A 15,086-nucleotide genomic window follows, 5' to 3' on the forward strand; every position below is an offset into this window, starting at 1 on the left:
TTTTACTTTCGGTCAAATCCTTGAACCCGTTCAGTTAAACAGGTCGTGTTCGTGTCAATCCGGCGGGTGTGTGGATTGAACCCGTTTATACATTTGTACCTTTTGTTGTAAAATTGTAATTCTAAAATATAAATTTTTTAAAACAAATTTGGGTTAAAGGAGTCGTGTTCGTGTCAACCCACGAATATTCATCTCATAATCGGTTTAATAAGTCTGAGACGATTTTCGTGTTCGGGTTAGTGTAGAACACGGCCCGTTTACCACCCCTGTATTTTAGTAAAGAACAGAAATAACAGAAAGACATTTAATGAAAATTTGTTTAACTGAACGGGATCGTGGGCCCTCTCTCTCTCCCCCCATCCCACCACACACACATATATTTATATGGGAAGTATAGAATGAAAACTCATTTGAGTTGTGAAAACCCTATGTAACATCGTTTTTTTTTTTTTTTTTGCACACGTAATATATGCTGTAACATTTAATACAAAACATCGAAACATAAAAAAAAATTTGTTTTGCTATTTTTTAACATTTTTTACTAATTTTTATATGTTTTCAGGAGAGAGAAAATATTATATTTATGTTTACATTTTTTATTAACTTTAATTCTAGACCACCTGATTCAAACTTTAATTAAAAACATGTGGTTGAGAATGAGTTTCTAAAGTTTTTACAACTCAAGTGGGTTTTTATTTTAACATAACCCTGTATATATATATATATATATATATATATATAAATATAATAGGGCGTTAAAGGGGCTATAAATCACAGCGGGACGTGGAGGGGCTTTAAAGCAGGGCTTCGAAGCTCTGTTTCCTATATGAAGATGATGTGAAGTGGAGGGGCTTTAAAGCAGCGCTTCGAAGCTCTGTTTCCCATGTGAAGATGATGTGAAATGGAGGGGCTTTAAAGCAGCCCCTTCATAATGAACAGCCTTAGAGATAAACAGAAGAAAAGAAAAAACAATATGAGCAGCCTAGCTTCCAAATTCCAATAGACATTTTGGAACTTCTGCTCAAGCAAAAAATAAACTAGGTGAGATGTAAAGTGATCCAAGTTATTAACGGTAATGTTTAAAAAACCGGAATTTTACCCGTACCCGTTTTAGTTTAAAAATGGTACAACGAGCTGAAAGTATCGGGAGGTTTAACCAGGTTGAATAATTTACCTTTTAATTTCATATAAATACAATTTCAACTCAAAAAATAACCCGAAAGTACATTAATAAACATCAAACTCGAACCAAATATAACACATGAACAAAGCTTGAGTCTGATAGAAAGTTTTTACTTTGTATAAGAAATTTGTCAATTACAAAATATGTAAATAAACCAACATTGGATTTGCATGATACAAAATTGGTTGATTTAACGAATCGTCGTTTATCGTGTCTACTCGTTTTAATTTTATCTGCTATGTTAAAAGTCATTTTTGAAAAATACGGGTCACAAAAATATCAAAAATCTTTTGGATTTAAAAACCGGTATTTAAAAAAAAAAACCGGCAGTACGATATTCTAGCAAACCACCAAAAAAATACCGGGCTCTAATATCGGTTGCCTTACGAAAATCCTTACAGGGGTGATATGTTGGCTTATATAGAAGATAAGAAATAAATTGAATTTCAACAACAAATAGTGCTCGACTACGAAGTTGGGGAGTGACATTAAGACTACTTTTTTTTGGGTGAATCGTAGAAACAAATTGTAGGGCTTTGATCGGGAGGGGTAGAGTCCTTTTAATGTGGGTTAATCTAGGGACGAGCAAATTCGGTACTGGTACAGGTACCAAATTGATATCGCCGGTACCGAATCGGTACCAAAATTTTGAGTTTTCGGTACCGATATTTCTCGAATTTTACTTAAATATCGGCATCGTCCTGATACCGAACCAAATATTTCGGTACCGGTACCGATCACTAGGAATCCCTAGGTTAATCCCCATGCTATTTTCCTTATTTTTATTTTTTGTATAGTGATGTACTATGTATTCTTGTCTTTGGTTGCCTGGTTTCTTACTAGTTACTAGGCTGCTTCCTTTTCCTTTTTAGTATACCCGGCCTTTAAAAAAAAGCTACCAATCAGGCAATCAAAATGTTGTGACTCAGTCGTCTCCACTAAATTTTGGATGTGCTTTTAAGAAGAATCAAAGTGTACTATAATATTTAAAACAAATAATCTAATTTAAAAAGTTTATTTATAATTAGCTGTTTTTTTATATTCAACCACTTTTGATGGTTATAATGTTGTAAAAATAGATTTATAAGGCCGAATACTCGTTACAAGGTATGTTGTCAAGGGGAGTTTCTTTAACTTCGCTTAACTACTAAAAATTGATCAAAGGTGGTAAGCGTCAGTTAGAATCACATATAGTCGGTGGACTTGAGCCGATTTTGGCTTAAAAAATAAAACATAATTCGTATTTCTATAATAATAAAGAACAAATATCATTTTTTTTAATTAATGATTAGCAATTTTTAGAATAATTTATTATTTAAAAATGTATTTCTGTTATTTATATAGATATTCACATATTTTGTTATAAATATCAGTAAACTAATAATATTTGACATATATAATATCCAAAAATTAATTTTCTTTATATTTATCATGCCCAAGTACTCTCCGAGTACTTCGAGTACACCCAACTCCTTAGACGGTCACCTAGGATCCGCTTAGCGACTTTTACAATCGTTGTTATGATAGTATTGCTCGTAAGTTACTTATAATTAGTTAGTTAAACCTCGAATCGTGCCGTGGTTAAACGTGTTCGAGCTAAGCTTTCTTATTAGGCTAGTGAGCCCAAACAATCTTTTTTTTTAATATTTTTATTGAAATAACAAAGTTATATATATTTAATAATTATTAATATTTGTTAAACTATTATGTATAAAAATTATCATTACAATTTTATTTAAAACCTTTTAAAATGTATTTAAATCGTTAATATATAACAATCTAGCCTCAAAAAAACTACTTACAAGCGCAAACAAAATGTTAATGATCCAGACCTAAGTGATCGAGGTGAAAGTGTGAAACATCTAAAGACTTTTGGATTCAAGTACCACATAAGCCATGTGGTTTTCTCACGCATGACAGTTTCCTCCTGAGTGGAGGTTGGGGTGCAAACGAGCCGAGCCAAGCCCGAGTTCGACTAGGCTCGAGCTCGGCTCATTTAACTTACACAGAGCTCGAGCTCGGCTCGTTTTGAGCTCTATTTTCAAAGCTCGAGCTCGGCTCGTGGGTAGATTTTCAAGCTTGAGCTCGGCTCATTTATTATTTATCAATTATTTTTTATATAATGATAATTATTTTTATATACTTTTTTCTATTATAGTTTTATGTATAAAATAATATATATTATTTAGTTATTTTTATTTATTTTTTCATAGCATTATATATATTAATTAATAATTATTAAATATATACTCTTAAAAATCATATAAATAGCAGGCTCGTTTAAACTCGCGAGCTAGCTCAAGCTCGATAAGTGAAGCTCGGGCTCGGGCTCGTTTATTAAACAAGTTTACTTTTAGGCTCGAGCTCAGGCTCGGGCTCGATTAAGCTCGGCTTGATCGAGCTTTTTAACGAGCCGATCTCGAGTAGCTCGGTTCGTTTGCACCCCTTTAGAGGTGCACACAGAAACCAGTTTCTAACCGAAAGTCTAACCGGTTCAATCCTAACCGGTTACTAACCGATCTTAACCGTCGGTTATTAACCGGTTTATATTATTGATTTCAAAACCGGTTACTAACCGGTTAACCGATTTTTTTTATTATTATTTTATTAAAAACCGGTTATTCGCCGACCGGTTAACCGAATTTTTTTATTATTTTATCAAAACGGATTGTACCCGACCCGATTCACAGGTCTAACCGGTTACTTTCCGCCAAAAAAACCGGTTAGAAAATTCCAGTTAACCGATTTGTGCACCTCTACTCCCGAGGGTGGAATTGAAATGAAAGAGTGGATTAGTGGCCCGTCAGTTATTCAAATATCCGTAAATTTAAATGAACGGGCTCGGGCCTACCTAGGTCAGTAGGTCACGCATTATTGAGGAGGTAGTTGATTTTTTCCACAAATTAAAGCACTTGGAATCTTGTGACGAATGGAGTTGCTGTTGACGATAAAGTCCCCTTAAACATAGTGCAAGCTGTTGAGTTCACCATCATCACATATCATCATCTAAATCATCTTTCAGTATCTGGTATATCTATCTCTTACATTGCATATTAATTAATTAACCAACTCTCTGTTGCAAAAGCCTTTATGCTACCATTCATATTTATCAGATTTTTTTTTTTTAAATTCTGATCAAAATAATGCATATGACCTCCTTGTTATAGTTTGTAAAACTTCATGCCATCGTTCATCTCTTTTAGAAGTTTTGTTTTGTAATCTGATCAATATAATGCATATGACCTCCTTGTTATAGTTTGTAAAACTTCATGCCATCGTTCATCTCTTTTAGAAGTTTTGTTTTGTAATCTGATCAATATAATGCATATTACCTCCTTGTAATAGTTTGTAATGGTAGCAGCTAATTTCTAAAAGTTTTTTTAGCAAAATATATGCATGGATTTATATGCAAATATGGGATATTAGATAAATGAGGAAGGTATAATGTTTGGTACCTAGGGAAACAAGCTACTTTTTATCTATTTTTGGTTTTGATGTGATTTTAGTTATCTTCTTATATTAAACACTAGTTTGAGTCATGTGTATTACACGGGTAATTGATAAAAATTATATACTTTAACCATTAAGTGAAATACAGTCAATAAAATGATCATATATTGTTAATACCATTACAATTTACATTAAAATTACAGAAATTACATAATTAAGATTACACAAATATTATATAAATAAGTAAAACCCTCCTTGTACACTACATTTGTGATTGTGTTGGTCGGTATACATTGTTTATCAAAAATCAAAATATTCAGTTTATGTCTGCTTGTAACTCTTGATAACGTAACATATAGGTCTGTTTATAACTCTCATGTCTAACAAATAAGGTTCTTCAAGTACATACCAACCCCAAATAAATGATAATGTATCCATGAAACTAACAAAAAAAATATTCATGCACATAAAATATCATACCTTTTAATAAATTAATATGATGTCATTTGAGATCATCTGCTATATTTATCAAAAAAGCATGAATATATCAAAAACGCTGTTGATATAATCATTCTTAAAATCTTTAGAATTTATGATAAATTTGTTGGCATTAATATTCTGTATATAACAAATTTTTAATTGATTTTATATTTAACAATTAACAATTGTATAATCAAACAACATATAAAACCGAAAAACTATAACAAAATGATTTGTTTCATTTCATATGAAATGTAATTGCCATGAAAATGACAAAAACATATATATATATTAACAACTTATAGAAAACAAAAAAGAAGCTAAAATTTCGTATTTTATGGAAGCATGGTAAATGACTTTTAATTGGATTAACTAGTTTTTTTTTAAATTAATGTGAAAATGGAATATTCCTTGAATGTAATGAGGAGCATGATTAAGTTACAAATAATAAAAAATAAAAATAATAAATATTTCTATTAGGTTACCTTATAATAAGTGTGAATCTTAATGAATTTTTATAACGTATTTTAATAGTAAATGTTATTAACTGTAATTTTTTTATAAAATTCTATATATAGATTTATTATTTTGAATATAAACAATAATAAACACTTTAATTATGTACTAACAAACATGTAACACTAACGTAAACCCAATTCGTTAAATTTGTATAAAAATAAAATTAATAAGTTAATATAATATTGAAATTATGAAAATAACTAATGAAAACGATATTCTAGGTTTCAATATCCTAAATGATTTTGGAAAGCGAAAATAGTGGAATGCGAATGAACAGATTTTTTGGTTTAAAATTTGAATGCTTTTAATTAAGTAATTTGTCTTATAAGACATATTAAATTAACTACATTCAAATGTATAAAAAAGGTATAAATCAAGTTATAAAATATATGTTTATGAAGCATTTTGGTCTGAGTTATATAAGAAAATATTGAAAACTAAATATTGATCTTCTTATTGTGAAAACATTTTATACCACACAAAAAAGTCATATAAATAAAGGATTAATTTCATATGTACCCTTACAAAATGACAATGACAAATAGTTCATATAGTAAATCGTTATACATATGGATTATAGTTATAATATTCAACTTCAATGATTTAATGCTAAACACCAAGATATATATAATATGTATTCTCAATGTTTGCAATATTTATACAAAATGTTTGAAAAAAAAAGATAAGGACCATACATTAAAATTCGTTGAAAAAAAAATGTGAGAAGGGCTATGAGATTGACAAGTGGCGAACGTTATAGTCTTTATTAGAGTACATAGATTCAGTAGTGAGCTTTTTCGAGTTTGAGCATAATCCGAGCCTCAGATAAAACTCTTAGTTATGATCAAGCCTTGCATGGGAAGTTGGTTTAGGCTCGTTAAGCCTTAACGAGTCTTGTGCATTTTTTAAGTTTTACCTTTTTTGGACTCGTGTGTATTTAAGTTGAGCTTGTTTAAGGTACTACACGAGTTCAACCCAACTTAGGCTCGTTTAAGATCTTTCTCAAAATATATAAAATTAATTAAAAACATATATAAATTAATTAACAAATAAAAAACGACCAAACCTGAGTAGAGCTTGAGCTTTAGAAAAAGAGCTTGAAACGAGCCGGGCTCGAGCCTAGTCAAGTTTGGGCTCGGCTCGTTTACATCCCTAGACTCAAATCATGTTAACATAAAATAAAATTCTAGGAAAATGGATTTTATTAGTCCAAACTACCACCTCTTCTAGGAGAAGCAACCGGGCTACCATTAAGTCAAAAGACTTGTAGTATGAATAATTATCTAATCTAATCTAATCTAACTAATATATTAAAGCAATACATGTTTTCCACATGTCCTTTAAATATGACATCCACATGAGATGCTAACCAATCAATTTCCATTTATACATATTCCACATAATTAACTACTTTTTAATTATCACTCCTTTAATTTAATACATTTTTATATTAAATCATATAACAATTAATGCATTTATTAATATTTAATATTTATTAATTACCTCAATTAACATGTGTATATCTAGAATTCAACTTAATTTATTGATCATTACATATAATTCAATTAAGATATTGTATGAAAGTATGATTTCTTCTAGTCTCCTTTGAGAATTGGAGGATTTTTGATTGAGTGGAAAAAGAAGGATTTTTTTGTCTACCTTACTTTCTTCATTTTTCCTTATATCAATAACTCAATCAAAATGCAATTATCTCGACGAAAAAAATGTCTGTTATGCTTAATATCTTTAGTTTGATCTGTCTTAATTCTGCCCTTTATCCGGGTAGTCTTTTCTTCGCCAAATTGCCCGAAGCCTATGCTTTTTTGAATCCAATCGTAGATGTTATGCCAGTAATACCCCTGTTCTTTTTTCTTTTAGCCTTTGTTTGGCAAGCTGCTGTAAGTTTTCGATAAGATCTTTAATAGTATCAATCAATTATAACTTTCTTAAAATTATATTATTAACAATTTCTAATTAGCTCAAGTTAGTTATTACCTAAGAAATAATAACTGGTTTCAACAGTTTGATCAATTTGCTGGATTTTTTTGACAGATGTATTACGGGTTACGGGTCAAAAGTGTATAGTCTAATATTAAAGCAAGACGATTTTTTCACATGACATCATTCTAGGGCTTCTATTTAGGATGTCACGTAAATGCCAAGTGAGCAGCTTCCTATTTTAGCGTATCTTCTTCTAAACACAATATGGGACACTAACCCTTTTAGTTATGTAATAACCCATGACTCAGTTTTTCATTGTTTTTTAACCACTCGTGTGTCACACGGGCTCTATCCTAGTTAACAATATAGAGATCACTATTGTTTCTCTAATTTTGTTTTATATAAGTTTTATAAGTGAAAGAAATAATAAGAAAAAGAGAAAAAAAGATAAACATAGAAGTTTATTTATTAACTTGAATAAAGATATGTTAAATTTTTGAAAGATTTTTAAAATTTTAAATTTTTAAGGATAAATGTATTTTTCTATAAATAGGACTAGGTCACCCCATTATTGAGGTAAAGCAGTTGGAATGTTGTGAGTGTTTACTATAACCATTGATGATATAGTACAAGCTGTTTGTTTACTATCATCTCAATCAATCATCTTCTTTACCTGGTAAACCCTAGTTTCTGTTACAGAAGCTTCATGTTTTTCCCTCTGTTTCTAATGCATTTGCTAATTTCACTAAATCAGGGTATAAGTTTACACTTTACTGAGATCAAAATCTCATTGACTTACTGTTTGCCTTCTGTTTCGATGTAAACACTTCTTATTAGGAAAAAAAAAGTAGTAAAATTATGTCTCAAAAAGTTTTTTCATGTTTAGTTGTCTTTTTGTACAATTGTACCTGATCAATATACATGCTGTTTTTATTTGTTTATTTATTTATTTTTTAATATATGAATGGATTTATATACAAAATTTGGGAAAGTTTTAAATATTAAAATTAAATTAGGTTAGTAAACATTAATTTAAATCAAAATTAAATTTTTAAAAGAATTGAAGAAATGATTTTAAAAATTATTTTTTTTATAAAAGAAATCATCATCATCATCATCATCGTACTCAGTATATCCCACCAATAGCAATGCTATGGTAGGGTATGATTAAATTAAATATGAGCGGATCCGACGGTATTGGTAAAATATGGACACGTGTCGGTTTTTAAGTGGCTTTAAATACCGTTGGATCGACATTAAACAAGTGGACATTTTTGGAAAAAAATTTAAAAGGAACAAAACTTTGACTTTGAATGGTAAAATGGACATTTTTGGGAAATTTTCTTTTCTTTTTGCATTATAGTTATTTTTTTTGTACCTGATCAATGCAATACAAATTACCTCCTTGTTATAGCAGCTAATTTCTCTTACAGTATATACTTTTTAATCAAAGTATATGCATGTATTTATATGCAAAATTAGGCAAACAGATAAATGAGGAATGTAACAGGTTTTGTATAATGTTAGGCGCTAGGAAAACAAGCTATTTGTCGATTTTTGGTTTTTTTATGTGACTTAGTGATCTTCACAGATAACACTTTAGTAGTCAAATTATGTTAATGTAAAGTGATATGCTATTACATGATCATTAAATCGAATATTGCGGTTATTGCCTATACTAAGTTGTTACACAGTTGTTACACAACTGTAATTGTCCTCATTCTTTTTTGTATAAAATTTTTGACTTCACTGAAAATTAACAATTGCTTACATTGCAGTTGAAAATCGCTCAGTTGAATGGGTAAGACGGTTGATGTTTGCGGATTCCCTTATTTAGTATCTGCAGATGTAGTTAAAACGGTTCTCGAGGGACATACCGGTGCAGGAACTATTGAGGCTTTAGAGGTCAAACAAAAAAATGCAGGGGCAAGAGGGTATGCTCGAGTCCAATTTACAGCAAAAAGACATGTAGAGAACATAGTAGATCTGGCTAACAAAAGGAAATTATGGTATGGCACATCTTATTTGAAGGCTTATAAAAGGGATATTGATCTTGTTCAGAAGCCTAGACAGTTTGCATATGAACTGGATGGTGCAACTCTTCATTTCGGTTGCCAGGTGTCGAAAATGAGTTTGTCAGTGCTCTGTGAAATGGAAGATGCGTCGGTGAAATTTGGATTTGGATTAAGAAAGTTATACTTTGGTGTTTCATGGTTGTCAGAGAATTACAAGCTGCAACTCTCATATGACAATATTTGGCAAATTCGGCTACACTGTCCACGCGGTGTTGCTGCAAGGTTTCTTGTTATTCAGGTTGCTATTCAGGTTTCTTGGCAAGTTTGGCTACATTGTCGACTCGGCTCGAGCTTGGCTCGTTTCGACTTATGAGAGCTTGAACTCGAGCTCGGCTCGTTTAGAGCTCTTTTTCCAAAGCTCGAGCTTGGCTCGTGAGATGTTTTCTCAAGTTAGAGCTTGGCTCGGGCTCGGTTCGTTTATTATATTAACTAGTTTATATGCGTATTTAATTATTTTTACATATTTTGAGAAAAATCTTAAACGAGCCTAAGCTCGGCTCGAGCTCGTGTAGTACCTTAAAGGAGCCAAAGCTCGGCTTGAGCTCCGATATGCAGTGTAAAATTAATACATCAAAGTCTGAAAGAGGTAAAAAATACATTAGGCTCGTTAAGGCTCGACGAGCCTAAAGTCCTAAACGAGCTTCCCATACAGGGCTTGAGCTTGAAAAAGCTCCATCATTTTGAGTTTTTCTATCGATCCGAGCTCAAGTAGCTCGCAAGAAGCTCGGCTCTGCTCGTTTGCACTCCTAGTTTAATCAGCCTTGATCAGTAGAATAATAACATTATCTGAAAACATTATCTTTTATTTTGCAGCTGTATGGTGCTCCGCGAATATCTCAGAAAGTTGAAGACAGTCAGTTTAGCTTTTATAGGGAACTTCCTGATGATCAGTGGGTTAGAGCAACCGACTTTACTCCGTCTTTTGCCATTGGACAGTCATCTCATTTATGCATAGAGCTTCCACATTATGTCGAACCACCGGATCTTGAAAACTATTTTCCTTATAATTATGAAGAAACTAACCACCCATTTCAGTTGGTGACTGGTCAGAGTTTTTCTGAAAGTTTGGACCTAGTCCCAATTGTGGGTCCCACCCAAGGTTATTATCTTCCATTTAATATAGTTTTTAAGATTTCTTCCTTGGTTCAACATGGCTGCATCCCGGGACCTGTTCTTGATGCTAGATTTTTTGCATTGTTGGATCCTCAAAGACATCGTATTGAATCAATTGAGTACGTTTTAGAGAAACTATATTTTTTAAAAAATTGCTGCTATGATCCGGTCAGGTTGATAACCGAAGAATATAAAAAAAACAAAAGGTTAAAGTCGCCTGCTATCTCATTGGATACTGATAGTGGTCTTGTATACGTGAGGCGAGTTCAAGTTACACCAACAAAAGTGTATTTTTGTGGGCCCGAGGTCAACGTGTCCAATCGGGTTTTACGCCACTATTCAGATTATATTGATAATTTTCTTCGTGTTTCGTTTCTTGATGAAGAATTGCAGAAGCTGTATTCTACAGATTTATCGACAAAAGTAGGTCGAACCGCAATTTATAGGAGAGTTTTATCAATTCTTAGAAACGGGATAGTTATTGGCAACAAGAAATTTGAATTTCTTGCTTTCTCGTCGAGTCAGTTACGAGATAATTCCGCATGGATGTTTGCATCAACTGGTAGATTAAATGCAGCTGAAATAAGAAACTGGATGGGTGATTTTAGTAGCATTAAAAACGTTGCAAAGTATGCTGCTAGACTCGGTCAATCTTTTGGTTCATCGAAAGAAAGTTTAAGTGTTGCATGGTATGATGTTGAAGAAATTCCCGATATAGAAATTGTAAGGTCGGGTACTACATATGTTTTCTCCGATGGAATCGGGAAAATATCTGCTGAACTTGCTAAAAGAGTTTCAAAAAAATGCGGCTACGATATCATTCCATCTGCTTTTCAGATTCGATATGGCGGGTACAAAGGCGTAGTGGCTGTGGACCCCACCTCATACATGAAGTTATCATTGAGAAAAAGCATGTGCAAATTTGAATCTGACAACACAAAGTTAGATATTCTTGCAGTTAGCAAATATCAGCCGTGCTATTTGAACCGCCAGCTCATCACTCTTCTATCAACCCTCGGGGTTTATGATCACGTCTTTGAAAAGAAGCAAAGAGAAGCAGTACGCTTACTAGATGCCATTTTGGTGGAGCCAATGAAGGCTGAAGAGGCATTAGATTTGATGTCACCGGGAGAAAACACGAACGTTATGAAGGGAATGCTTTCGTGTGGATATAAACCGAATGCTGAACCGTTTCTGTCAATGATGCTGCAAGTTTTTCGTGCAACAAAGTTGTTAGAATTGAGGACGAAAACGAGGATTTTTGTTCCTAAAGGAAGATCAATGATGGGATGCTTGGATGAAACCCGAACACTTGAATATGGTGAAGTTTTTGTTCAATATTCAAGTGCAGGAATCGGCTTGTATATGTCCCAAGTTGTTAAGGGGGCTGTGGTGGTTGCTAAAAACCCGTGTTTGCATCCTGGTGATGTGCGAGTCTTGAAGGCCGTTAATGTTCCTGCATTACACCATATGGTGGATTGTGTTGTTTTTCCACAGAAAGGAAAAAGGTACAATATATTGCAGATTTCTTTTTTATTATTTCTATGATTATTTTAGATTTGTATGTGCTTACATATATATTTGTTACACTATAGGCCTCATCCGAATGAATGCTCAGGAAGCGATTTGGATGGAGATATTTACTTTGTCTGTTGGGACCCTGATCTAATTCCGCCTCAGCAATTTGAGCCAATGGATTATACCCCAGCGCCAACTATGCAACTAGATCATGATGTTACCATTGAGGTATAAATACGTTAGTAAATATGTCACATACTTATGTAGTTATGTATAGGGCAGTAAATAAACGAAGCATCCGGCGAACTGTTCATGAACCGTTTGTTCGTTTGGCGGGAAGCTTGTTTTTTGTTTTTGTTCGTCCGTTTAATTATAATTGATGAATGAACGTGAACAAATAACTTTGTGCAGTATGCTTAACGAACGAACACGAACAGACGCCGCATTCGATGAATTGTGTTCGTGAAAGTACGGTAATGTGTTCGTATAAGTTGGTTCGTTAATGTTTACGCTCGTCTGCTTATGTTCGTTTACATATATTTGTTTGTTTACTACAACTTTTCTATTACTATTTTTATTTATTTATTTTATTATTTACTATTATTATTGTGATATAATTGTGTTTATGATTAATATGTTAAGTTTTTTAGGGATATTATGTGGTGTACTTCCGGATATTATTGTTCTCAAATTAATATATGTTTGTTTGTGTTTGTTTTATGTTCATTTGTAATCGTTAGTGTCCTTTAATGTTTGGTATGTTCATTTGTGTCCATTAGTGTCCGTTTGCTTCCGTTTACAAAATTAATGAGCGAACACGAACAAACATTAACAAGCTCAATTCCTTACTGAACGAAAAGGGACATGAAATTTCGTTTGATAAAATGTTCGGTTCGTTTATGTATAATTTCTTTGACTGCTTCAGAATTTGTTTCTGTTTTAACTACTACAGGAAGTGGAAGAGTATTTCACAAACTACATAGTCAACGACAGTCTAGGAATAATCGCAAACGCCCACACGGTCTTCGCAGACCGAGAACCCTCAAAAGCAATGGCGAGCCCGTGTGTAGAGCTAGCAAAGCTCTTCTCAATTGCTGTTGACTTTCCAAAAACCGGAGTTCCCGCAGAAATACCCGGAAATCTCCGACCCAAAGAGTACCCGGACTTCATGGAAAAACCCGACAAAACAACATACGAGTCACAAAATGTGATCGGGAAACTGTTCCGGGAAGTCAAACACATCGCGCCACAAGACAGCCCGGTCACCCCCTTCACAAAAGACGTGGCGAGACAGACTTATGACGCTGACATGGAAGTCCCCGGTTTTGAAGATTACACTGATGAAGCGTATGATTTCAAAACCGATTACGATAACAAATTGGGTAATCTGATGGATTATTACGGGATACAAACCGAAGCCGAGCTTTTGACGGGTAGTATTATGAAAATGTCGAGATCTTTTGACCGAAGGAATGACGCTGAAGCGGTTGGTTTGGCTGTGAAGTCGCTAAGGAAGGACGCTAGAAACTGGTTTAAAAAAGGCGGAGGCGATAGGGACACCGAAGACGATAATATTTATGCAAAAGCGTCTGCGTGGTATCATGTCACGTATCATCCGGATTACTGGGGCCGTTACGATTCGTCACGACAGCATTTTCTGAGTTTCGCGTGGTGCGTTCATGACAAACTTATTGAGATCAAGAAACATAAGGCGAGCGTAAGAAGACATGTTGATTATGATTCGCTAACACAGCAGTTCGGTACTGCGTTTGCGGTTTAATCTGGTGAGTATGCTTCTGTTTTGAGTTACCATGAGATACGCTTAAACTTGGTTTTTATTTGTGTAATATTAGCTGGTTTGGTTGCTTTATTATTGTAAATATTTTTGGTGTTTAGTATTTGAATCTTATGTAACTTTCTATGTTCATAGGCTTTATTGTGTATATATTGCCATTGTTTGAAATATATAATTTGGTAAACTAAAAGTTTAGCTCACAAACAAGGATTCGTATTTCTCATGTTCCATTTAATATAACTTCTTAAGAATCACCGACAACCATTTAACCTCATAGACATAAATCGGTACTACGGTACCCACCACTCGACTAGCGTCTAGTAATTTCTGCCCATAGACTTAAACATATTAATACCGATAGAAATAAAAATAATATCGTGACTAAAAACACCATCTTTTAAGACTTTAACAAAGCTCCTAATTGTTTAATAGCTCTGAAAGTATGATAACTCCTTGATCGATTCATCTACGTGATATATATTTTAGTTTTCGGGAAAAAAAAATTAAGTTTTCCGGTCAAAACCGTTTTTCCGGGACCTGAAACTAACGACGTTAGGATTCTGTTAGTCGCGGACCGTTAGAAACAAATACTTTAAAAGTTGGGACCATTAGTAGCCAATTCATTAGTTGGGACTAGCAGTGACCAAAAGTTAATAGTTGGGATCATTAAAAACCAATATATTTACACATATACTAGTATTTTTCCTGGCACACACAAACAGTTGTAAAACCCAAGCGCTGTTGGTCTCAAGTGTTGATGCGGTAAGTTGACGCGAATTCAGTCGGTTTCGGTTACATGTGTTATTGTTCCGGAACTAAGACAAAATAAAACAAAAAATTATAAAAATTGAGGTGAACCAATGGTGTGGTGTAGGTAGGTAAAACTCGATCATTGGTAAAACCCGACTGTTATCCATCCCAGACGTTGAGGCGATTGAGTTTACGGGAACTCAGTCGGTTTTCGTCATGTTCGTTACGGTACTAGATTAAAAAAAGAAAACAAAATCAGCAT

General features: G+C 33.3%; 1 protein-coding gene across 1 annotated transcript; it reads left to right on the forward strand.

The window, feature by feature from the left end:
- Positions 1 to 9,354: 9,354 nt before the first annotated feature.
- On the forward strand, positions 9,355 to 14,261 carry LOC143573799 (putative RNA-dependent RNA polymerase 1). Its single transcript, XM_077058596.1, has 4 exons — positions 9,355 to 9,886; positions 10,462 to 12,269; positions 12,357 to 12,507; positions 13,232 to 14,261. Exons 1-4 carry the CDS (start codon positions 9,371 to 9,373, stop codon positions 14,057 to 14,059), a joined length of 3,303 nt encoding a protein of 1,100 aa, XP_076914711.1. The 5' UTR covers positions 9,355 to 9,370; the 3' UTR covers positions 14,060 to 14,261.
- The last annotated feature ends 825 nt before the right edge of the window (positions 14,262 to 15,086 follow it).

This window comes from Bidens hawaiensis, unplaced genomic scaffold, assembly GCF_021521415.1.
Source record: "Bidens hawaiensis isolate Kalapana, Puna unplaced genomic scaffold, B.hawaiensis_p1.1 tig00001382_1, whole genome shotgun sequence".
Lineage (NCBI taxonomy): Eukaryota > Viridiplantae > Streptophyta > Magnoliopsida > Asterales > Asteraceae > Bidens > Bidens hawaiensis.

What these genes read in the sequence shown, in the direction of transcription:
- LOC143573799 (XM_077058596.1), top strand. Translation starts at nt 9,371, where the DNA reads ATGGGTAAGACGGTTGATGTTTGCGGATTCCCTTATTTAGTATCTGCA. An exon ending in TTTCCACAGAAAGGAAAAAG is followed by an intron (nt 12,270 to 12,356) that starts GTACAATATATT and finishes GTTACACTATAG; the next exon opens with GCCTCATCCGAATGAATGCT. An exon ending in ATCATGATGTTACCATTGAG is followed by an intron (nt 12,508 to 13,231) that starts GTATAAATACGT and finishes TAACTACTACAG; the next exon opens with GAAGTGGAAGAGTATTTCAC.